Below are 24888 nucleotides of genomic sequence, written 5' to 3' on the forward strand. Positions count from 1 at the left end.
TACACATTGATGGTGACCAGCCATGTATCATGCTGACGTAAAACGATGACTTTTTTCAACAATGTCTGATGCCGGAAGTCACTGACCAAGTGCCAGTTTTTGACAGCTGCGGAGTGAGACCAGGTTGATGAGTATGGGTATTTTCCCAGGGGGTATTTGCTATCTTACTACATTTGTATGTTCTCAACAGAAAACACACGTTATATATTGATATTTACTGTATTCACCTGTTGCATATTGGGAAGCGGTGTTCCCTGTCCATTGTGGTGCTTTTGAAGTGAGCAGCAGGAATAGCTGGTCACCATTATTCTTTTAATAATGCCTGGCGTGTCAGGGGGAAACGTGGTGGGACAATACCGAAAAGTTATGGTGGCAGAAGTCTGAGTAGGGCAGGCTTGAGGGTTGGTGGATGGGTCCAACAACCACCCCTGGGAGGCCAATATTTGCGTTCCATAAAATTGTAAAGCCAAACCCTGTTCTTCTTTCCTAAACCCAACCACGTGCTTTTGTTGCCTAAACCCAACTGTGTGTATGTTGGCTAAACATAACCACGTGTGTTGCTGAAAGAACAAAACATCAATTTGCAGTTTTGAACTGATGTAGTGCATTTATTTTGAAAGACACTATATGCAAACTGTATATTCCCTTTGAAAGCAGAACTGTATTCTGAAAACAGATAATTCACGGAACAGGCTGAAGTTGACACGGTGTCCAAAAATGTCAACATCCAAAGCACCCAGGGTACCTTGCAAGTCATATTTCGACCTGGAAAGTCACCGACCAAACATTGATATGTGACGAGGTTGGAGTGGGAATGTGTTAGAAAGTAATACAATTTGCTTGACATGGATATTTATGGTGCCCAGGGGGTAGTCCCTGAAGATTTTGGTGACCTCATGACCTTTTGTCTGGTGCTACCATCAGGCCAACATTTTCACTCAAAGAATGACCCAGAGTTTACTTAGCCCCACCCTGACAAACTTTACATTACTGTTTTACCAATCACTGAGCATCTGGTAAGGCTCTAAACACAGCAAAATCTTCAGTTTGTTGACTAATTCTGTCAGTAATTCTGTGTCACTGGCTGTGATATACTCTGCAGCTACGAGCTTGGTGTGTCTGTAGTTCTGATTACAATCATCATGCCGGCATGTTCAAACAAAGATATTTAGCTTTCACCTGTCATCTTCATGCCAGTTGGGGCGGAACAAGGTGAAACTCTCATTAGCAGTATCACCACACTTAAACACCTGACTTTCTCACCTCCTTTCTGCTCAACAAGTTTAAAAATATAGGCCGTGCACACCTCATTTACATAACTTACACAAACACACACACACACACACACACACACACACACACACACACAGAAACCTCAGCACTCCTTTATGAGAGCAGTGTGACAGAGGAGATAATTGGGATGGGAGATGAATGGGGTGAGTGTGAAAGGGATGGGGAGTGAGTGTGTGAAAGAGAAAGAGAGGTGCTGCCACAGAGCGTGCAGCTCTGAACTTGTTAGCAGTAAAACAGTATGTGTAAATGTGTGTGTGTGTGTGTGTGTGTGTGTGAGCAGACTGAAATACCATCCTGACTACTCTTTTGAAGTTGGTGTGTGTAATTGCTACATTTTGTTTGTCTTTGTCAGAAGCTCTGGTCTTAAATTTCATTTCAGCCCCATCATCCTGACTTTTTTGTTGTTTTCTACTTTGTCTCCTGGGAAGCAGAAAGTATGATACGATGATACGATGGGTAGAGAGCATCCAGCAGTCAGTCATTCTGACAGCAGAGAGTGAGGGAGGGAAAACATTTTAACAGGTTTCTGTTTCAGTTTGTGAGTCTGTAGCATACATTGACCATACAAAGCTACAAAGATAGAGACAGAAGAGACAAAGAGACAGAGAGAAAGATGGATTTGATAGACAGGGTGTCTGTTACGTCAGAAGAGTCAGAGTTTGGGACGGAGTCTTTTACACCCTGGAGTGTTACTGGAGTTTTTGGAGTGCTCAAATAAACTGGCCTTTTTCCCGAACGCTCCTCTGGTCTCCTGCTCGTGAGGGATTCATTACAATATCGTAACATGGTTTAGATTTCTAAATAAATATTCACCTCGTCACTAGATAGACCTACTCCTGAAAAACTTGTGCGCAAGGCTTTTTGTCCCTACGAGGCCACCGTCATTTACCCGACGGGAGGGGTGAGCGAGTGAGCCCTGCAATCTAGAATTTGACCACTGATGTCACTGTTTTCAACCCATTTTACACACTGGCCCTTTAAGATGGATGAGCGGACAAAGAGATTATGATGCTCAGCAGTGGCATTCAAGACTAGCTGACCCTCAGTGAGTCACTCACACAATCACACTTCAAACTCCTAAAAGCAAGAAGGATTTGGAGTCTGATAGTCAGTAACTTGTCAGCAGTGTCAAACAGTTCAGCTTGTGTGCAGCTGAATCCAGAACAGGAGCCAGAACGGAAATATGGAACTATTTGCCTGACAGAGAAAGGACAGCCAGCATACATTTAAGGACCATTTCAATGTGTAATTACTTGGGCAGCTGAAGCATTTTTATTGATTATGTTAACATTTTATAAACCAACAGAGCAAAATGTGCAAGACACATGAGCAATCAGACAGCTTGTAAACAGACCTGTCACCTGGGCATATGTCTTGGATGGGCATCTGATTCACCTAGGCAGGCACTTTTTCCCTCTTTTCTTTTATAGTTCATTTATCATTACATTGAATTCAGATATACCTAAATAGATGGATTAGTTCACTACAACTTTTTAGTATTAAGAGCTTTGAATGATGTCACCTTTTTACATGATCTCAGCAGTCATCAAAAAAGTCCAAGTTGTAAACCCATTTTTTCTATTCTCTTTCTCTCCATCAGATGCCCTCTGACTTTTTCTCCTGTCCCACTCACTTTACTTCCACATTCAATAAATCCCTCCTCCCAGTTATAACCCCTTTCTCTCCAATTCCAGTCACAAGGTCTCCCCCACCTGTCTGCTCACCTGCTCCTACTTTCCTTATCTTATTATACTGCAGCGGTCAAGCCACCTGAAGCTGAAAGAACCTTACCCTGTACCTGGAGCTGTCTGCCCGCACCTGCCTGTAGGCAATTAATCTTTGAATAGTAACAATCTGTCTGCATCCTCTGCATTTGTGTCCTGCTCTGTTTGCCTTGCACTTACCCATTGTGACAGAATGATACAGCCAATAATGGACTCAGCAGATTAAACATTTTCTATGGAGAAACTTAATGGGGTGATTTATGCTATTCAGTGTCTTACTCAAAAGACAGAAATAGCTTTGTCAATGACACAATGGCTAGTTTCTTCCAAACTCTTGCAAATTGCTACCTGAATTTTCAGAGAACTATAACCTCATTCTAGCCTTCCCTGCATCCCAGTCAGCCAGCCTTGGGCTTGCTAACCTCTAGCCTGCTAGCCTTGAGTCTTCACAAATCCACCTGTCTGCCCTGAGTCCACCTGCGCAGTCACACAGGAAGCCTGCCAGGCTTTTAAGCCAATCTTTTTAGAGTTACATTGTGAAGAAGACGTCTGTAAATCAGTGGGTACATTTTTTGAGCATCACAACCCCCATGAAATGACTAATTTTACTGTCAGAACTTGTTCCATTTCATCTGATAACATTTGTTAAGTCTAGAAGGGCCACATGATTGAAACATTTCATCCCCATTCAAGTTAGTGGAGCACTAAACCCTAAGTAGCCAGCTCTGCCAGTGGAAGTTTCTAGTGCCTCTGCTCTATGGGCCACACAGTGCAGCAGCAGTTCCAATCATCCTGTTAATTTCAAATGCAGCCCAGTCTCACTCTGAAGTTTTCAAATACCAGCACTTGGTCAGTGACTTCCCACATCAGACACCAACGAAAAAGGTGTCCTTTTACATCGGCATGATATGCGGCTAGTCACCGTTAATGTTAAATGGCGCCCAGTGGCGTCAGGGGGAAACACTGCAGGACAACAACAAACATTAAGGGGGCAGAAGTCCAAAGAGGGCAGGTGGGAGGAAGGGGTGGTGAATGGGTCCAAAAACCATCATCTTTCACCCAGGAGGCCTGTGTTCGCTTCTTGAAGATTGTAAAACCAAACCCTTTTCTTTTTTCCTAAATCCAACCACGTGCTTTTGTTGGCTAAACGTGACCACATGCCGTTATAGCTGAAGGAAAAAAAAGTCAATTCACAGTGTTGTACCAATGTAGCGCATTCATTTTGAAAGCGACTGTATGCAAACGGTACATTTCCTCTGAAAACGGAAGTGTATTTTTAAAAAACAGACAATGCATATAACATTCAGAAGTTTACATGGTGTCCCAGAACATCAACAACCAACGCACCCAGGGTAGCTTGCATGTCATATTTCTACATGGAAAATCCATGACCAAACGTTGATATGTGATGAGGTCAGAGTGAAAATTTGTTGTTATATGCAGCAGCTGAACTTTTTTGGCTTCATGTGCCACTGAGCAACTTTAATTGAATGAACAGGGCCCTGTCTCCAATGCTGTATTGAGTTCTCTTTATACATTTGTGGGCTGGTCCACCTCCTATCTCGGTTCACTATTCCCTGGGCCCCATGAGCCTTTACTGGATGTTAAGCAGTCAGCTCTAAAAGATGCTTGTCTAGAAATGTTCAGGTAGTACCATAGAGTCCCCAGAAGAAGGCATAGTCACCATGGCTCCCAACACCACTGGCTCCCTTGCCTGATATCAGACAGAATTGACAGCTTCCATTTTCAGTATGACATTGTGTCCACTCTAACCGATTTCCATGGGGGAGGGGGATTAATCACTAGACACCAATATATTCAACATCATTTTAAGTCCACTGTAGGTCAGCACCATTACCATGTCTGTGTATGCCTATAGAGCGCCAAGTAGGCAGAGTCTGTCTACGATATCTGTCAAGCGGTGGCTTGACAGATATCGGAGCTGGCAAATACGTCAGCTCACCTGCTACATTTCAGCAGCAGGAGTGGTGTTTACATCACCACAGACCACATGGCCCATCCACCACAAACAAGTCAAGTAGTTACATGTTGAGTGGTGCACTGGCGCCCTGAAATGGAGCAGACCCAGATGCATAGTCATGCCTACACACCTGTTTTGCCAGGTTTTTAAGAGTGGAGTGGAGCAAAGTAAAACAAACTACAATGTCAGGTACTATTGAGAGGACATGTAAACTTAGGACAGCCTTGATAGCATTGCTTGTGTTGTCTAAAGGGCTTACCATTGATCCTCATTGATCCTGGCGCACTGTTTGGTAACACTTGACAACAGCCTGACAAGTGGCATTGGTCCTGCCCATTGCGCTGATTGGTTAATTGTTTGTCCTTCCGCAGGGGAGAACACGCGGTTCTCTTTTACTTTAACCAAGAACCTGCTGTTTCATGTCACGATGCCAGACTATGATCATTTAATGCAAACTCAGTGGAGTGGATGCATTCAAAGGTCTGAACCAAGGCAATTGGCTGCAAGCTGTTGAGAGAAGTTTGGCAAGAGCACTTTCAGCCAGAGAGGGACTTCCTGGTTAAGGTTAGGAAAAAGGTTTGTGGGAAAAAATATAGATTTTTCCCAATCAGCCCACTTGGAAAATTACTCCCATGCCAATGTCTGGCCTCCGTCTATGTTGCAGACGTCTGGGCTGACCCTCAGAGTGGCTCCACCTATCTGCCTGGCCTCTTTGTCACCTTCCTGAGGTCTCCCGCACCATCTCTGTCCTGCCCCTAGGCCATATGCTGGAGGTCTTTGGCTGCACATCTGTCTTGCCTCCAAGCCATCCATGGTTTCCTGCCCTGCTGCTCTTCAGACGCCATGCAAGCCATGACATTGGTTATTCATGAATTCTGCATTTAGGTCCCATCCCTGCTGCCTGACATTTACCCACGGCGACACAACGATTCCTTAAAAATCCATAGGCAAAAGCTACAATACAGCTGTTAGAGTCATCATGGCTATGACAATCAAGAGTGGACCTGATTGATATGGTCCTGATTGGTCAGACTGTGAAAACTAAATTCACATTGCTTCAGACCAGGTTCTTAAATGTATTCCTAAACCATCACTTACACCACAATCTTGCCATGTTACAGAACCTCAAATGTGATGCCAATAAAAGTAACCATGACAGCAAACAGTCTGTAACACTGTAAACCTTGCTGGTAATGTCTGTCTTTGGGCATTATATCACTACTTGCATTTTCTAGATCAAATAATTAATCACAAAATAAATATCAGATTAACTGATTACAATAGTTAGTTCTTCTAACCATGATAACAAACCTTAGAGATCAATGCACTAAATCACTGCAACAGGGAAAGACTTTAAACCACTGGAGTTCAGCATAAACAAGATTTTCATGGGGTGTCAAATTACTCTTTAACAAGGTAGTTATTCAAACCTATGCAAAACTCCCGAATCTTTCTCTAACTGTACCAACAACATTTCTGTAAATAGCTGCATTTTTGTACCATTGCACAAAATCTTTATCACTATTGAGTCCATCCTCAACTCCTCCATCACCATCTGGTACACTGCTGCCACTGCCAAGGGCAAGGCCAGACTGCAGCGTATCATCTGCTCTGTGGAGAGAGTGATTGCATGTCCAGGACCTGCACACCTCCAGGACCCTCAGACAAGCAGGAAAGACTGCAGCCTGACACCTCCCACCTTAGACACAAACTCTTTAAAACACTCTCCTCTGGCAGGAGGCTGCAGTCCATCTGACCTAAAACCTCACACCACAAAAACAAGGTGCAGGACCTTTCCTCTCATGGACTATTATCTCTGTAGATTGCACACATTCTCTTCATACTTCATATACTGAACGTTGGGAAATCCCTTGAAAAAAAACCATTTTGCACACTTCTTCACATAACTACACTTTAACTAATTTCACAGTAAAATAACAGTAAAGAGCTGACAGCACAGACGGCAGCAATATAATGTGATTTTACAGTATCCATACTGTGGAATGACTTTACAACCTGTTACACTGTAAACCCAGATTTTGTTTCTAATTAAACTTCCGAGTAATCATTACTAATTCTTTCATGTTTTGTAAAAACATACCATCATTACTAAACAACATTAGTAGTTTGTACTATTTAGCTGAAAGATTCATTACACTAATCATGTTAAGCAGAGATAACTTGGTATGTTAACTTTTAAGTAAGAAAGGGGAGGGGCTAGTCCAAAATTCTGCCTGGTCGCGTGACGAGGCCAGCTGCTTCTAATCGGTGTGTCCATGGTGAAACCAGCACAGCGGCGGCAGACCGTGAAGCAGCAAGAGGAATGGTTAGTATGTGAAAGAACTATTGTAGTTATCTTTGTGGGGAATTTTAATACCCAAAAGAGCGTGGCCTGGTAACAATAAGTCAGCTAAATGCTAAAGTAAACTTAGAGATAACTTGCTGATGCATTTTTTTTCTGTCTTTTTTTCTGTCTACTGTTTGAGCCAACTTTGCAAGTTCATGGCACATAGTGTTCATTCATCTCAAGAAATAAACTTAAACTAAAGTAAACTTATCTTAAGTTTACTTTAGCATTTAGCTGACTTATTGTTAACAGACCGCTCTTTTGGGTATTAAAATTCCCCACAAAGATAACTACAATAGTTATTTTACATACTAACCATTCCTCTTGCTGCTTCACAGTCTGCAGCCGCTGTTAGAAGCAGCTGGCCTCATCATGTGACCAGGCAGAATTTTGAATTAGCCCCTCCCCTTTCTTACACAAAGTTAACATATCAAGTTATCTCTGCTTAACATGATTAGTGTAATGAATCTTTCAGCTAAATAGTACAACTAATGTTGTTTAGTAATGACAGTATGTTTTTACAAAACATGAAAAAATTAGCAATGATTACTCAGAAGTTTAATTAGAAACAAAATCTGGGCTTACAGTGTACTAATATGTACTTATCAAGCCTACTGCATAAAATTAAGGTTATATGTAAACACAACATGACGTCTTTAGTTTCAGCTTGTGTAAAAACTAAAGATTCTATGTTAATACAACTTGACTTATTTAGTTTTAGCTTGTGTAAAAACTAAAGATTCTATGTTAATAAAACTTGACTTATTTAGTTTTAGCTTGTGTAAAATCTAAAGGTTCTATGTTAATACAACTTGACTTACTTAGTTTTAGCTTGTGTAAAAACTATGGGTTCTATGTTGATACAACTTGACGTATTTAGTTTTAGCTTGTGTAAAAACTAAAGGTTCTATGTTAATACAACTTGACTTATTTAGTTTTAGCTTGTGTAAAAACTAAAGGTTCTATGTTGTTACAACTTGACGTATTTAGTTTTAGCTTGTGTAAAAACTTAAGATTCTATGTTAATACAACTTGACTTATTTCGTTTTAGCTAATATAAAAACTAAAGTGGTATAAGGGAACGGGTTTCCACGCGATTTGCGAGTAAAGTCAACTAATTTGGGTTAAGAGTGTACTGTAGTTTTTCTCTATTTCTACAATGTACAGTAAGATGCTGGCAGCACAGATGCCTGGAATATACCATAGTTTTACAGCATCTTTACTGTTAAACATTTTAACAGACTATAACTGTAAAAATTAAACGCAGCATATTTCTGTAATTATTTGGATTTACAGTAACGTTCTGTTTAGGGTGTTACTTTAAATCAGGCACAATTGATAATACAATAACTTCATTTAGCAGTTTAAAGATTGCTAAAGAATGCATTGAACATTAGAATTTTATTATTCTGTGGGCTGCAGACAACTGCTTGAAATAAGCATTTCTATGAATATGATGCGTAATGAGCGATGAAAACTTAGAAGAGATTAAAATAAAATACGTTTTACTAAAAGTGCAGTGCCAACATGAATACTGCTACTGTCCTGCAGGACGACCCAGAGGAAAGAGCCCATGAGATTTTGAGAAGCAAAAATAGCCTACTGGTGTCTGCTTTGAACTATGGCAATAAAGTAAAAGTCTTGAATTCGGCTTGTAAAAGACTTCCCCTAATCCTTACCAAACCTGACAACACCTGAGATTAGAGCCTCATCCATACTTGATATTTTGGGCTGATGCCAATATTAGGAAGTAAAAAATTCCAATATCAAATGTTCCTCAGATGTAGACCACTATATTAACGTTACCAAATTAAATTAAATTAAAACGCCCATAAATATAGGCTAATTGTTCGAGCTATTCAAATCTCTGTCTCACTGATTAAGACAGACAGTGAAGCAGGACTTGCTGTTGTGTAGCACATGTTCCCCAAATTGTGCGTCCGTCTCTGGAAAAAATGCTTTCCAAATGATAGTTTCCTTTCAGGAGTTGATGTCAAGTTATCTATTTTTCTAAAAGAAAACTGTGAACTGTGAAACAAAAAGCACTAGCCTAATGTTAGATTACAAGTAGAACATTTTATCAAACTTCTGACAGCGCTCCAAAATCTCCATGCAGCACCTCGTTTCCAAAAAATACTGCAGTATCTTGTCATTTAAAACAGCAGCATACTGTTTAGGGCCTCCATCCTGTTGCTTCAAGTGGGGCAGCCCACAGTACATTGCTAACCAAACCGTTTTACACAAACACAGTATTTTATTGTTGGAGACTGGCTGTAAATTAACAGCAATTGTATCACTTTTAGAAATTGCACAGCTGTTACATTTCTATTCAGACAGACTGTACATAGATTTTACTATATTTTTCATATTTTAATTGTACTTTTCATCTTTTCTTTATTTATTTATTTTGCTTTTCACAATCAGTGTTGGAAATTCACTTTTTTGGCCACCTGCCACTGTGGCTGGTGAATTCAAAAAGTTATCAGCCACTCAATAGATTACCACTGTTATTTTGGCTGGTAAGAGAAGAAAATCAAGCAGCCACTTGCATATTTTATGACCATCTGGCTAGTGGCTGGTACTAATTTCCAATACTTGCATTTATTGTTTAATTTTGTTCATTTTCTTTCAATGTTATTCACAAGTACCCCAAAGCGCATTCCTTGTATGTGAAAAACCTACTTGACAATAAAATGGATTCTGATTCTTTTAACCATAGCTTTGGCAGATTGGAAAATGCTTATTTAAATAACTTCGTAGTAGTTATTTGCGACAGTGTTGAAAAGGCCCTGACAAACCATGGTGTTCTGCTCTCATGGGTCATTTTGGACGGCAATTAAAGATGACATGTTTTGTTGTGTAATTTGGAGAACATGTTTCAATGTTGATTTTTTTGGCATTTCGAAAGGATATTTTTTTGAATCATCAAAAGATGCATTAAAATATTTTGCATGTTAAAACTTAAATTCAATCAGCCAGTCAGACAGACAGTAAAAAGAAGAGAGAGGGTTACAAACAGAAAAAGACACAGAGCCACGAGCTGTGTACAGCCGAAGAATGGATATGGCAAACTCGAATGACTATCCTAATTTTATTTTGCATATAACACAACCATAATCCTTAGCTTTCCATTCAACCACTGCCTCCAGGAAGCTCAGACAACAAAGCCTTAAGAGGGAGGATGGGCTGAAAAGCAGGTCTGTAAACTGATTCTATCTGTCATGAGAACCCAACAGGAGCTAAGGATAACTGTATAGACCATGGGCTGTGATAAGCATCTACCCACTGATGCTCTGTTTATGTCCTCACAGATGCATGGACACTCAAAACACTACCTCTGATCATAGGCGTTTCTAGCCCATTTTTGGGGGTGCTGAAGCACCCCTAAATTGAATCCCAGCACCCCTAAAATTTGAGAGATTTTTTTTATTTTATTTTTTTTACTGTATGTCCCTTTTTAACAAGCTAGAAAAGTGTCAAAATCATACAATACTTGGTCGCAACATAATATTTTAACAACAAAAATACAGCAGCACTGCCCCCCCACCTCAAAAATGGTTTGATCCACCCCATCCCTCCCACCTTTCCCTCTGTGCGCTCTATCTGCACAGAGCAATGCGCTGCCTTCCAGAGTGGGCGATATGCAGTAGTGGTGTAAGTACCTGGCTTAAACCAGGATATGTGGCACATTTCTTAACTTCTACCACTCAATACTAACACATTATTATCATTACCAGTCCTCATTTTTGCTGCATTTAATCGTAGGTCACTGTTTATGTTGTTAGGTAGGAGTTAGCTGATGTTTTTTCTAGCTAGGAAACCTTACAGGTGGTCAGTACCACTGTCCTCTGAATTGGAATGAGAGAAGCTAGCTGTTGTGTCATGTGCATGTGTTAATATTAAAGCCATGGTGCTACTGACTAGCTAACTGACTGGATGCACATTAACATTATAACTCCTATTGTGTGTATTTATTATTATTATTTTGTAGATTTCAAGCACTTTTCTTTTTTGAAGTGCATTTTTATTTATGTATTTGTATTATATAATACAGACAAGAGGGAAAAAGGCAGAGACAAACATTGAAAAAGTCAATTACTGTTAATGTGTTAATGTTACATGTTGTGCATTGCATTTCACATAAGTCCAAAAAATAAGTCCAAGGTCCATTTTTGGTATTTTTGGTACTCACTATAGGGGGCTGGTTTACTTTAGAAACATACATACTGTTTATGTGTATGTTGAGGAGCTGCTGTATCAAAATGAGTTATCCTCCCCCAGAAATTAGGGTTACGGTATGTTTCTTTTATGATTCCAATCCATTCCTCTTTTGCTGTGGCTCAGCATTTAAATAACCGTTATCAGATTTGATGGTTTAGTCACAGACTTTCCCAAAAAGTGTCGTGCTTTCCTTTCACAAATGTGGGAATGAAATTGAGTTAAAATGTACAAAACAGTAAAATTTATCTTGCCTGGCCGGGCAGCTCTCTGGGTGCTCAGCACCCCTAAACCTCTGATCCTAGAATCGCCCCTGCCTCTGATTACTACATTAAAAAAGGATAGCCATGGAACAGTCTGGGTTTTAACATGACCATGCAGTCATCCCTTCACACCACCACCACCATCACCACCACCATGGTTTAAGCCACATCAGATGCTCTTTTGCTAAAGAAGCTGGACTGTATGCTCAATGAACACATGTATTGTACTTTAAAACAGGGTTTTTATTTTGCAGACACCCAAATACTGTAAATGCCATTTGTCTGCTGATTAAAGATGGTTATCATACATGTTTCACATGATTGCAAGAAGGCACAATTTACATAATGTCTTGAACTCACAACCTCTGAGACTAAGGATCAGTTTCTATCTCACTGAGCTAATTAGTCAGTGACAATTCATGTGTAGCTTCACAAACGTGCAGGTTCAGCAGCCGTCCATGCATGGAAAAGCAGATTTCAAACCACTGTAAAAAATTCAGTTATCGAAACAAAAATCTGAAAATACACATATTGCATCTAGACAGCATGGGGATGTTGGTAATTTGTTTGTAACAATGATTGATTTGCTCCATAAGTGAAAAACTGATGTTTAAAATTGCCATTTTTACATTGACTCCAATTGTTCACATTAGAGCAAAATTCAAAATGCTGTCAAAAATTCAGTTTTTGAGATAAATTCTGAAATTTGCCACACATCATCCACCATGACTCTAGAATTTTGTCATTTTTTCATGAACATTGAAGATTTATTTAGCAAGAATTTGCATGTTTATGTTTACAGTACCGTTTACAGTCAAACATTTTGATGCACTGTAGGCTCAATTTTTGATAAATCAAAAAATCTGAGAAACATAGTTTTTGTAGGACAGTCTGAAGATGCTCTGTAGCAAGTTTGGTGTCAATTGAGCAAAAATTGTGGGAGGAGATAGGTTTAAGGCTACAGTTTGATGAAAGTTGTGAAGTTGTAGCACGTATGGTTGATTTGTTATGAAGTTTTGAACTTTAGATGCTTGCTGTAGTGCCACCATCAGGACTATTGGCTTGAGTTTACAGCTGAGGATATCTGGCATGAGACTGGACCTTTGTGCAAAGTTTGGTGAGTTGTCACCCATGGGAAGTATGAAGAAAGAAGAAAGAAGAATACATAGGATTATGTATTCCTCTTTCTTAGTGTCCTGGCAGCTTAGCTGCCCGGACCCTAATAAAAAAAAGCCTAGGGCCATTGGGCCAAGAGAACAAATAAAGGCCAGGAAAATAACATTGAAGATGGCTGGATTTACTTGTACAATAATAAAGTCAGCATAATGAACTTTTCCAAAGCAGTGTTTAAACAGGTTTTATCTTGAAGCCTATTTTACATTTTGCCACAAGTCTTGGGAAGTCCTGGTGTTTCGGCATCCAGCAGTTTCTGTTCACAGTGTACAGACAATAATCACCTAGATTTAGTGAGCCAAAGGAAAAAGTCTGAATACGATTGTTACGAGGAACCTAAAGTTATAAGGAGAAAAATGTTCTGATTTCTAAACATTTTCATGGATGTTTGTCTTCCATTGACATTGGAGAATCTGGCACCACTGTACAGTGAGTTACCAGTGTGTGTGTGTGTGTGTGTGTGTGTGTGTGTGTGTGTGTAGACCATTTTTACCATTTTACTTGACAACATAAACATTCTAAATGGGTCCTTTTGTATTTCCTGTTGGAATGCAAGGACACTATAAAAGAAGGAAGAGTCATGACTTCAATGACACAAGTTGAATTTTGCATTGCAGCCAGACTTTGGTACCACTTCTGTTGAAGTCAACAGGGTGGGCACTGCAAATCACACTATAACTCATCATATCTTTATTGTTTCACCTTTGAATAAAAATTACTTTCACACAATTAAAAACATATTCCATTTTTCTTAATCTAAATGTGTGCATTTGTTTTCCTTGTTATTGGTCTCCAAACAGCTCATAGCTCTGTCTCAAGCCCCTGTTTGGTCCCTGATGGCAAATGTTACATCCTGATTTCTGACCACAGATCTGACATAGGTCCATCCTGTTATGACTGACCGGGCTGTAGCTATAACCAAATCAATTTATCAGTGGCTCTGATTATTATTTGGGCTGGACTCAAGAGTTAGGTAAATATTCACCAGATTAGGACCTGACTGTTCGCTACCATGCTTTGCAATGTGCCTCAGTGATTTACATTCACACTTATGTTAGTCATCTAAAGTTAGCCTATATTATTAGCTAGCACACACATATATCATGACAGAGAATAGGTTAGAGAGTCTGTAACATTTGCTATCACTTACTTACACTGCAGCTCCCTGTGTTTCTTTTACACCTTCAAGAGGATTACAGTATTTCTTACTAATGTTAACCCTTTTATCTCCCAATTGATGTTGGTCATCTCCTGGCTAACATTAGCTAAACAAAGTGTAGACGCTAACTTCATTGATAAACAAAGTAACAAGTACTGCCAAGTCCAGATAATAATTTGGCAATTAGCGCCACCTCCTGATAATAATTGGGAAAATTATAGAGCTGGCTAATGTTTGTCCGCTTGAATACTATTAAATATCATTAACAGTTTGAAGGTTGTTTATTTATTGTTAATCAAATACATGTAACCTACAATACTACCTGCTAACAGCAAGTTGCATTAGCTATCTTGGACCCAACAAGGGCTTGAGTTTGTAGAGTTACATGCATGCAATTTTGTGAAAACATGGATGCTTCACACACATCTTTCCCCCGACGGCACAGAAGATTTCAGAAGAATCAGCAAAGTTTCAAGGTGGACACCCAAGATGAGTGTCACTAATTAAAGCAGCTGTGTGGAACTTTTTACCATTAATAAAACTGTCCCTAGTTCGTATCACCCCCCCTGGAAGATCCGCATATTTATTTGAACCCAATAGCGACAAAAAAGCCTTTCTCTATATGGCTATTTAGCATAGCCTCGCTCGGGTCGGACACACAATGGAAGTCAGCAAACCAGAATACGGCACCCGAGGCGGAAGTGATTCTGCTCGCCCGCAGCAGTCCGCAGCGATTAAACCACAGAAGAAGAAGGAGCCGTGTTTAGAGTGTTCTTCAAGTAAGCAGTACGCAATGGGCATTGCTGAACACATAACACCTAACAGTTTTACCAGAGATGTATCTATGAGGACTTGGTTGTACTTTTGATGTCATGGCGGATAACGAAGGAACATCATCTAAAATTATCTGTGACTGTGACCATGAACACAAATATACAGCAGGCAGTTGTCCTCAGTTTATAAGAAATTCAGAGCTACACCAGAACATTTATGAACAGGTCTTACTTTACTACTAATTTGTGTGTAACGTTAGCATGTTAGCATGTTTCCACTAATTACTTGGACTGACCTAACGTTAGTAGTGTTAGCTTTGCAAGCAAAGGCTGCAGGTAACAGCTTTGCTGTGTTAGGATTATGTTATGTCTTCACTGTGTATCTTCACATAAAAGAATACTCAGACGATTTGGGAGTTATGCCCTTTCTCTATCATTTTCATATTGAGACAACATGATCGATATCTTTTTTGTGTCTGTACGTCCAGTGGCTGGGTCTCAGCGGTTAGCATGGTGCTTAGTACGTCCTGTGCTGTGATCTGTGGAGGGGTACGCTGGTGAGCAGGCACAGGCACAGACGTAGCCTATAAACAAAACTCAGCTGTTTATTTAGCCTAGCGATATCTCCAGATTGTAGTAGCTGCAATGGACGACTTTGAACGCGATTTTGAAGAGTTTCTTGTAGCGGACACAGATCCAGAGCCATACCTGCATACATGCTGAGCGGGCGAGAAGAGAGGCTAAATCCTCCGCTCCCATTTTCTTGCACAGAATGGGATTCGGTGCTACCATCGTTGGGGAGATATATCATCAGGAGGAAAACCGCCGCAGAGAGTGCATCACAAGGAGTGAAAACTTTGCAGCAATCACTAATCCTGGCATGACTGAAACTTTTTGTTCATGTTCCTAAGATGAACTGGAAAAAACGCCCCATGCCTGCAGGCGCTGATGGACAGCTTTCAGTCGGGTGAGTAATATCGTCCGTGTCGTCTCTTTGTTTGCTTTTACCGAGTGACCTAGCGTACTTGTCCCAGAGCCAGCTGCAGCTGTTGCTCACCGGTGTATCCCTCCGTGCAAGATGTACTGACCCCCTACAAGCGCCATGCTAACCGCTGAGACCCAGCCACTGGATGTACAGACACAAAAAAGATATCCATCATGTTGTCTCAATATGAAAATGATAGAGAAAGGGCATAACTCCCAAATCGTCGGAGTATTCTTTTCACATAATAACGCGGACTCAGCAGATGACTTGTTAACTGTTTATTCCTCCTTACACTGAACGTACACGGCTGCTTCTCATTGTGTCCAGTAGCACAACAACGGTTACTACATTACCCAGAATAACTTGAGGCTCACACTACTACGGTAGCCTTAGTAGCTCAAAATACACAACAGATTAGATCAGAACAGAAACACGACAGGAGAATTTACTGAGTAATTTTGCTGTTAGTGCTAATTACTTGGACTGACCTAACGTTAGTTAATCCTCTCGCTCTCCAAAACAAATGCATATGGTAATTGCCAGTTGCAGTCGAGATTTTACGACGGCAGCAGTCGGAATTTTACGACACCAGGCTGTGGGTGTCATACCGCTTCGACCAAAGGGACGCTATAATCAGCGAAAATGAAAAGTTCCACACAGCTGCTTTAAGTATCTGACCAAATATTTCCCCTTCTCTTCCTGAGATATGACGTTCAATATTGTTCATAAAATGTCATCACCTCATTATTTTATCCCATTAGACATTTGTTGGAAGTTTTGTCATAATTAGCATATGAATTCTTGAGTTATGGCCAATAACATATTTTGTGAGATCACACTGACCTTGAAGTTAATTCTTCAGTCCATGTAGACGTTTGTGTCAACTTTAAAGAAATTCTCTTAAGGTGTTCACAAGATATTGTGTTTACGATAATGAGACAGATGCAAGATCACACTGACCTTGACCTTTGACCACCAAAATCCAATTATTTCGTTGTTGAGTAAAATGAACATTTGTGCTAAATTTGAAGAAATTCCCATAAGGTATTTTTTAGATATGGTGTTTATGAGCATTAGACGGACAAGATCACAGTGACCAAAAACATATTAGTTCATCGTTCTGTCTAAGTGGACATTTGTGCCAAATTTGAAGAAATTCCCGTCGTTCTTGAAAGGTTGTGTTCACCAGGAAGGGACGGACAACCTGAAAATATAATGCCTCCAGCCATGGCTATCGCCAGCGTTGAGGCATAAAAAACGCATGTCAGCATCATGTATATTATTTTATTTGGTGGAAGCATTTTTCAGTCAAAAGTGAAACAACACAGATATAAAGGGTTATAGTGGGACTTGTCATGCCCACCCTATCAACGGAAGTGGCACCAAAGCCTGGCACCAATGCAAAATTTGGATGCTGTCACTTAACCAATGACCCTTACTTCTTTTATAGTTTCCTTGATGGAATGTTTTGCAGTGTATGTGAATAACATCAGCTGACAGGAAGTAAACACTGACCCAAGCTGTTGCTTGTTGAAATGGTCTGTAATTTCTTTGTGTTCTGATTTGACTGAATTATCACATTATCGCTCCTCGTAATAGACCTAGGCTATGGAACCAACTACTTATGGCCACGCACATGGGAGTTGTCGACGGTGACAACGTGTGTGTCGGCTTCATCGAGTGTACCAAGTGCAGCACGATGCTAGTATATGACAGCAAAAAGACGGGGACCTCGACACGTAAGAGGCACATAACGAAGGCTTGCCATGGAAAGAAAGACTAGAGTCAGCCTTCAATGTCCACATTCAGAATCAGAATCAGAATCAGAAATACTTTATTGATCCCCGAGGGGAAATTATTTATGTTACAGGTGCTCCTTGCAAGACAGGAAAGATACATGAAAATATAAGAAATTTAAACAATAGTATTAACAAATATATAGTTAAATAAACAGGAATTATTAACAAACATAAACGTAAATTATATATGTATATATATATATATATATATATATATATATATATACATACATATATATATATTGTAAACAAAATTTACACAAACAGAATATATACAGTCAGGGTGAACGGGGTTATTGCACAAGTTAAATTAAGTTATTGCAGTGTGTGAAAGTCTCAGGGCCACTCAGAGGGAGGAGTTGTACAGTTTGATGGCCACAGGCAGGAATGATTTCCTGTGGCGCTCAGTGGTACATCTTGGTGGTATGAGTCTCCCACTGAAAGTACTCTTGTGCCTGACCAGCACATGGTGGAGTGGGTGTGAGACATTGTCCAAGACAGTTCGTAGCTTAGACAGCATCCTCCTCTCTGACACCACCATCAGAGAGTCACACTCCGTTCCCACAACGTCACTGGCCTTGCGGATCAGTTTGTTAAGTCTGTTGGCGTCCGCCACCCTCAGCCTGCTGCCCCAGCACACAACAGCATAGAGGATAGCACTGGCCACCACAGACTCATAGAAGATCCTGAGCATAGTCCGGCAGATGTTGAAGGACCTCAGTCGCCTCAGAAAATAGAGACGGCTCTGGCCCTTCCTGTGGAGAGCGTTAGTGTTCTTAACCCAGTCCAGTTTACTGTCAATGTGTACCCCCAGGTACTTATAGTCCTCTACAATGTCCACACTGACCCCTTGGATGGAAACAGGGGTCGCCGATGTCTTGGTCCTCCTCAGATCCACAGCCAGTTCCTTTGTCTTTGCCACGTTGAGCTGCAGATGGTTCTGCTCACACCATGTGACAAAGTTATCCACAACAGCCCTGTACTCATCCTCATCACCCTTGGTGATACATCCAACTATAGCAGAGTCATCAGAAAACTTCTGAAGATGGCAGGTCTCAGTGCAATAGCTGAAGTCCGTGGTGTAGAGGGTGAAGAGGAAGGGAGAGAGGACAGTCCCCTGCGGGGCCCCGGTATTGCTGACCACTCTGTCTGACACACAGCGTTGCAAGCGCACATACTGTGGTCTGCCAGTCAAGTAGTCTACAATCCAGAACACCAGGGGGGCATCCACCTGCATTGCTGTCAGCTTGTCACCCAGTAGAGCTGGACGGATGGTGTTGAATGCACTAGAGAAGTCAAAAAACATGACCCTCACAGTGCTCGCCGGCTTATCCAAATGGGCGTAGACGCGGTTGAGCAGGTAGATGATGGCGTCCTCAACTCCAAGTCGGGGCTGATAGGCGAACTGGAGGGGGTCCAAAAGTGGCTTGACCATGGGCCGGAGCTGCTCCAAGACGAGTCTCTCCAGGGTCTTCATGATGTGGGAGGTCAATGCCACGGGTCTGTAGTCCTTGGAGCCACTGGGACGTGACGTCTTTGGCACAGGAACGAGGCAGGATGTCTTCCACAGCAAGGGGACCCTCTGGAGACTCAGGCTCATGTTGAAGACATGCTGAAGTACTCCACATAGCTGGGGGGCACAGGCTTTGAGCACCCTGGGGCTGACACCATCAGGGCCTGCAGCCTTATTTGAGTGGAGTCTCATCAGCTGTCTTTTCACATGGTCAGCAGTGAAGCACATTGTGGAGGTGACAACACGTGGGGGAGGGGTGTAGTCCTCATGATGGAGAGAGCAGTCAGTCTGACCACGGGGGGATGAGGTGTGAGGAGGAGGAGGAGGAGGGGGGGTCAAGCAGGAGGGTGTTGAGGTGTGAGAGGGAGGAGTGGGGGAGGAGGGCAGAGTGGGAGATGGTTGACCAAGACAGACAGCAGAAGAGTCAGGGGGGGGATGGGCAGGGCCAGCAGTGTCAAATCTGTTAAAAAACAGATTCAGTTCATTGGCCCTGTCCATGCTGCCTTCAACTCCTCTGTGGTTGTTGGTCCTGAAGCCAGTGATGGTCCTCATTCCACTCCAGACCTCTCTCACGTTGTTCTGCTGGAGTTTCCTCTCCAGCTTCCTCCTGTACCTCTCCTTAGCCTCCCTGATCTTCATCTTCAGCTCCCCCTGTATTGTTCTCACCTCCTCCCTGTTACCAGCTCTGAAGGCCCTCTTCTTTGCATTGAGGATGGCTTTGATGTCCTTTGTTACCCACGGTTTGTTATTTGGGTAACAATGGACAGTCCTGGCTGGGACAGTGGAGTCCACACAGAAACTGATGTAGTCTGTGATGCATTCTGTGAGCCCGTCGATGTCCTCCCCATGTGGCTCACAGAGTGCCTGCCAGTCTGTCACCCCAAAACAGCCCTGCAGTGTCTCATAAGTCTCCTCCGACCATCTGCTCACTGTCCTCATGGTCGCAGGCTGGCTCTTGACTAGTGGTACATAGCAGGGGTTGAGGTGCACCAGGCTGTGGTCTGACCTACCCAGAGGGGGGAGGGGGGAGCAGCTGTATGCATCTTTGGCGTTTGCATACAGCAAGTCCAGTGTCCTCTCCTCTCTGGTAGGACAGCTCACATACTGTGTGAATGTGGGCAATGTTGTTGCCATGGTGACATGGTTGAAGTCACCCGAGATAGCTATGAAGGCACTCGGGTGTTTAGTCTGCAGGCGGGCTATGGCGGAGTGAATGACATCACATGCCGACGTCGGGTTGGCAGAGGGGGGGATGTAAACAGTTACAATAATGGCATGTGAAAACTCCCTGGGCAAATAATACGGCCTGAGTCCAACAGCGAACAGTTCAATGTCCGGGCAACAGATACGTTCCTTAATGGAAATATGGTCAGGACTGCACCAGCGGTTATCTACTAGAACAGCAAGCCCCCCTCCTTTGCGCTTACCGCTCTCGGTGCAGTCCCGGTCGGCCCGAACAGTCTGAAAGCCGCTGATGGAGACGTTGGTGTCGGGAATGTCCTGGTGAAGCCATGTCTCAGTGAAGCACATAAGACTACATTCCCGGTACTCCTTCTGACTTTTGGCGACCGCTGTCAGCTCGTCCATCTTATTTGCCAGTGACCTCACGTTGCCCATGATGAGAGAGGGGAGACACGGCTTATATCTTTTCTTCTCCATAAGCCTCCATTGTCTCAACCCTGCTTTTTTCCGCCGCTGTTTACTTCCTCCCCTGCATCCTCTGTGTGTTTTCCTCCACAGTTCAGCTGGTATCTCCGATGTTCCGGCCGCCAAGCCGGCCGGCCTCAGCGCGATCAGCTGATCTCTGGAGTAAACAATGCGGCCATGAAGTTGTTGCGCAATGGTGCCGGGTCCGAATGAAATAAGTAATTCCAGGGTGAGGAAAACGAGTACAACTCTCTCAATCAGCATGTTTTGAGAGGGCGCAGTTCCAAAATTACAATCACAAAAAGCCAGCACAAATACCAAACTTAATAAAGCAAAAAAGTAAGAAAACCGAGAAAACAAGCAGGAGCGACTGCAACAGGCTGCACGCGCGGGTGCATGCGCTCTAAAATACATTCGTAAATTCGTATCCGTATTTAAAAAATGTCGGGTTTAAACTGGGCTTGGGCTAGTAATTACACTCACCTTGGGTGTCCAGAAAGAGACCAAAGTCAGCGTTCAATGTCCACGTTCGTATCCTTAAAAAAAATGCTGGGTTTAAATCGGGCTTGGGCTCGTAATTACAGTTAAAGGGCGGGGCCAGCCGGGCCGGGCCGGGCTCGGACAGAACATGCACAGGCTCGGGTGGGATCGGGTTGGATTTTATGGGCCCGATCTAAGCTCTACAGCAATCTCTATCAGTCAGCTGATGAGGAAAAAAAATAAACAAATGAACAAATGTGTCTGCACAAATATGAGCAGCATCTGAATTTTTGCAGAGTGCATTATCTGTTAATGTCCAAATGATGTATTTCTATTCAGCTAGCAGTGTCTATAAAAGAAGCATTTACTATGGGAACCCTGGATGCCTTATATAGCTTATCCTACTTTGCTCGTGTATTGCTGCTACTCTTGGGTGCTTTCTGGTCCATTCGGAACTTACACTGATGCATTAACTGACCTGTAATCTAGACACACTTACAAGTGTGGACTTGAGACCCCGCTCTGGTGTGAGTAGAATTTTTGGGTTCTGGTATATCCAAGTCTCTAGACATCAACACTTAAAGAGTACATTTACTTGCAGACACAGCTGCACAGAACAGCTACAACACAGGTTTGATGAATGAATCCATCTGTAATTGTTTCCAGTGACCTTTTTCAATTCACTACAGAATTCATAAACCTTACTATGTGAATGTGTCAGAGTGCAGAGACTTACTGTTCATTTACAACAAAAATGCAGTTGTCTTGGGAGGGAACGCCTGACACCGGGTGCTTACAGGTCACCTTTCGCTCATTGTGACTGCAGGAAAAGATAGAGTAAGAGACAGGAAGAGAAAAGACAAAAGGAGAAGGAGAGAGAGCATTTAACTTCTGCAACAACACCCCTTTATCAACAGCTGAAACATTAAATGGATAGCGTGCTGAGGGCAGGGAAAAAAACAAATCATTTGAAGTGAAATATGAGATTTCCTATAAGCTGAAACATTACATTACATAACAAACAAACAAACCAAAAAAAGTTAAATCAGCTTCTTGTAAAGAGAGCACACTACAAACACTCAGTCACACAGGACACAGAGGACAGCTGAATGTGCTGGAGCTCTAGGCATCTTGGAAGAATTTTATTAAAATTCTAACATCTTTTAAAAGATTTTTAATCAATCTTTTGTGCACTTAAACATTTCATGAAAACCCACATATATAAGAATTCAGGAGTGGTGGATGTTTTTTTCTCACTGTGATATTTGGTGGATTCCTGCTACCTGGGCCTACTACCTCTATTGTGGTTGAGACAGCCTAAGCCAGTGAGAAGATCACTTCTGAATTTTTGGACTGGTGAAAGCAATTCTGTTTCGTTGAGTGTATTCCTGCCTACGGTATATCATGGTAAGAGTTCTATCCTAAATCTGATTTGAAGATGTCAACCCGCAAGAATACAAACAACACTAGCAAGATTCAAGGTGATGAGTCAGTTGTTGTAACTATGGACACGCTCAAGGATATGTTGGAACAATAGAAAAATTTCCAAATTTCTATGAAGAATTACTAAAGAGACAAGAAGCCTCTTTTAGTGCCTTCACCCAGTTGATCCTGGATTCAACAAATAAAAGAGCTGATTCTCTGCTGACTGAGATTCAAGAGCTAAAGATCAGTCTGAAATATTCTCAAAAGGATATTAATGAAATGAAAGAGGATCAGTCCAGGTATTCGGCTGAGGCTAAGGATCTTGCAAAACAGGTCCTAGATATAAAATCAAAGCTATCAGATTCAAAGCACAGTGAGGAGAAGTTGGATTATCTGGAGAATCAAACTCGGAGGAACAATCTAGTGATTGAAGGCCTCAAGACTGACAAACCAGATGAGACCTGGGCTGAGACTGAGACCAAGGTCCAAGAGCTGTTCACCTCAAAACTCAAACTGGATGCTGACACCATTGAGATAGAATGTGCACATAGGAATGGAAAATTTAGGGGTGATGCTGGGAGGCCAAGGCCAGTTGTGGTTAAGCTATTACGCTTTAAAGAGAAACAGCTCATCATGGAAAAGGCAAGAGCTAACCTCAAGAACACTTCTGCGTATATAAATGAAGATTTTTCGGATCAACTGCACAAAAAGCGTGCTGAACTGCTGCCAGCGATGAGGGAGGCGAGAGCCAGGGGGGACTATGCAGTTATTAGTTATGATCGCCTCATTGTGAAAGCTAGAAGAGATGGAGGAAGGACTGTGGCCTAGTGATATGTACAGTTGTTTGAATGTTGTGTTTTACTGTTTACCAAAGGGAATATTGAGGAATGATTTACAATGCCTCTTAATTTACCAAAGAAGGGTTTAAAAATTGCCCATCTCAATATATGCAGTCTTAAATATAAAGTTCACGAGGTGACTTCTTTACTTAAAAATGAAAATTTACACATACTTGCCATTTCAGAAACTCACTTAGATCCATCAATAGATGTAAATGAAATTGCTGCTCAAATACATTTACCTCACACCAAACCATTTCTCTTGGGTTGTTGTTATAGACCTCCAAGTGCAAATATTCAGTACTTAGATGAAATATGCTTTATGTTACAGAAGGCTACAAACTGTGATAGAGAAATTTATTTTCTTGTGGATCTGAACATAGACTGGCTGTCAGCAACATGTTCAATGACTAGAAAACTGAGTGATATTGCAAAAATGTGTAACTTATCTCAAGTGATGACTGTACCTACTCAGGTGTATACAAATTGTACAGGACAAAAATCAGCCACTTGTATTGACCACATTTTCACAAATGCTAAAGAACTGTGCTCAAAGTCTGTATCAATCCCAGTTGCTTTAGTGATCATAATTTGGTGGCAATTGTTAGGAAAGCCAAAGCTCCAAAAGCTGGAACTAAAGTTGTCTTCCAGAGATCTTTTTAAATTTTTTTGTAAAAATAGTCTTGTAGCGGACATAAATAAGGTACGATGGGATAAAGTCTGTTTAATAAATAATGTGGATATGTGGATAAGAGGTAGCTGATAAACATGCCCCCATTAGGAAATGTGCAGTTAGAAAAAGGAGAGCACCTTGGATTGATGAAGATCTGAAAGCCATGATGACTCAATGGGATAAAATGAAAATGCTGTCTATTAAGTCTAGCAATACAACTGACTGGAAAGCATACTGTTCTCTTGGAAACCAAGTGACGAAAGCAAATAGGAAAGAAAAAAAAAACAAATATTACCAAAATAAACTAAATGAATTTTAAACATGATGAAAAGAAACTGTGGAAAACATTAAATGATATAACGAGTAAAGCTGGAGATAATTCACCCTCTTTTCTAGAGTCAGATGGCACATTTATTACAAAACCTCAAGAAATTGTGAACTATTTTAATGAATATTTTGTTGGAAAAAATGAGAAATTTAAAAAAGAAATGACAAATTCAGATACAAAAATTTCAAAACAATTAATCAATGTCTATCTAATGAAAAATAAAGACTGTGCATTTGATTTTCAGTTAGTTCAAGTGAATGAGGTAGAA

General features: G+C 41.4%; 1 protein-coding gene across 17 annotated transcripts in view; it reads right to left on the bottom strand.

The window, feature by feature from the left end:
- The window catches only part of LOC117245778 (pleckstrin homology domain-containing family A member 5-like), a 623723-nt gene that overhangs the window by 256431 nt on the left and 342404 nt on the right, over nt 1–24888 (bottom strand). For all 17 annotated transcript variants that reach the window (XR_013490410.1, XR_013490411.1, XR_013490412.1 and 14 more), the window contains one exon: nt 22092–22175. Coding sequence is in view for 11 of the 17 variants with exons in the window: in XM_078165309.1 (XP_078021435.1) it covers nt 22092–22175 (84 nt within the window). In the remaining 6 variants the exon portion in view is untranslated. The remainder of the gene's footprint in view (nt 1–22091; nt 22176–24888) is intronic.

This window comes from Epinephelus lanceolatus, chromosome 23 (genome assembly GCF_041903045.1).
Source record: "Epinephelus lanceolatus isolate andai-2023 chromosome 23, ASM4190304v1, whole genome shotgun sequence".
NCBI lineage: Eukaryota > Metazoa > Chordata > Actinopteri > Perciformes > Serranidae > Epinephelus > Epinephelus lanceolatus.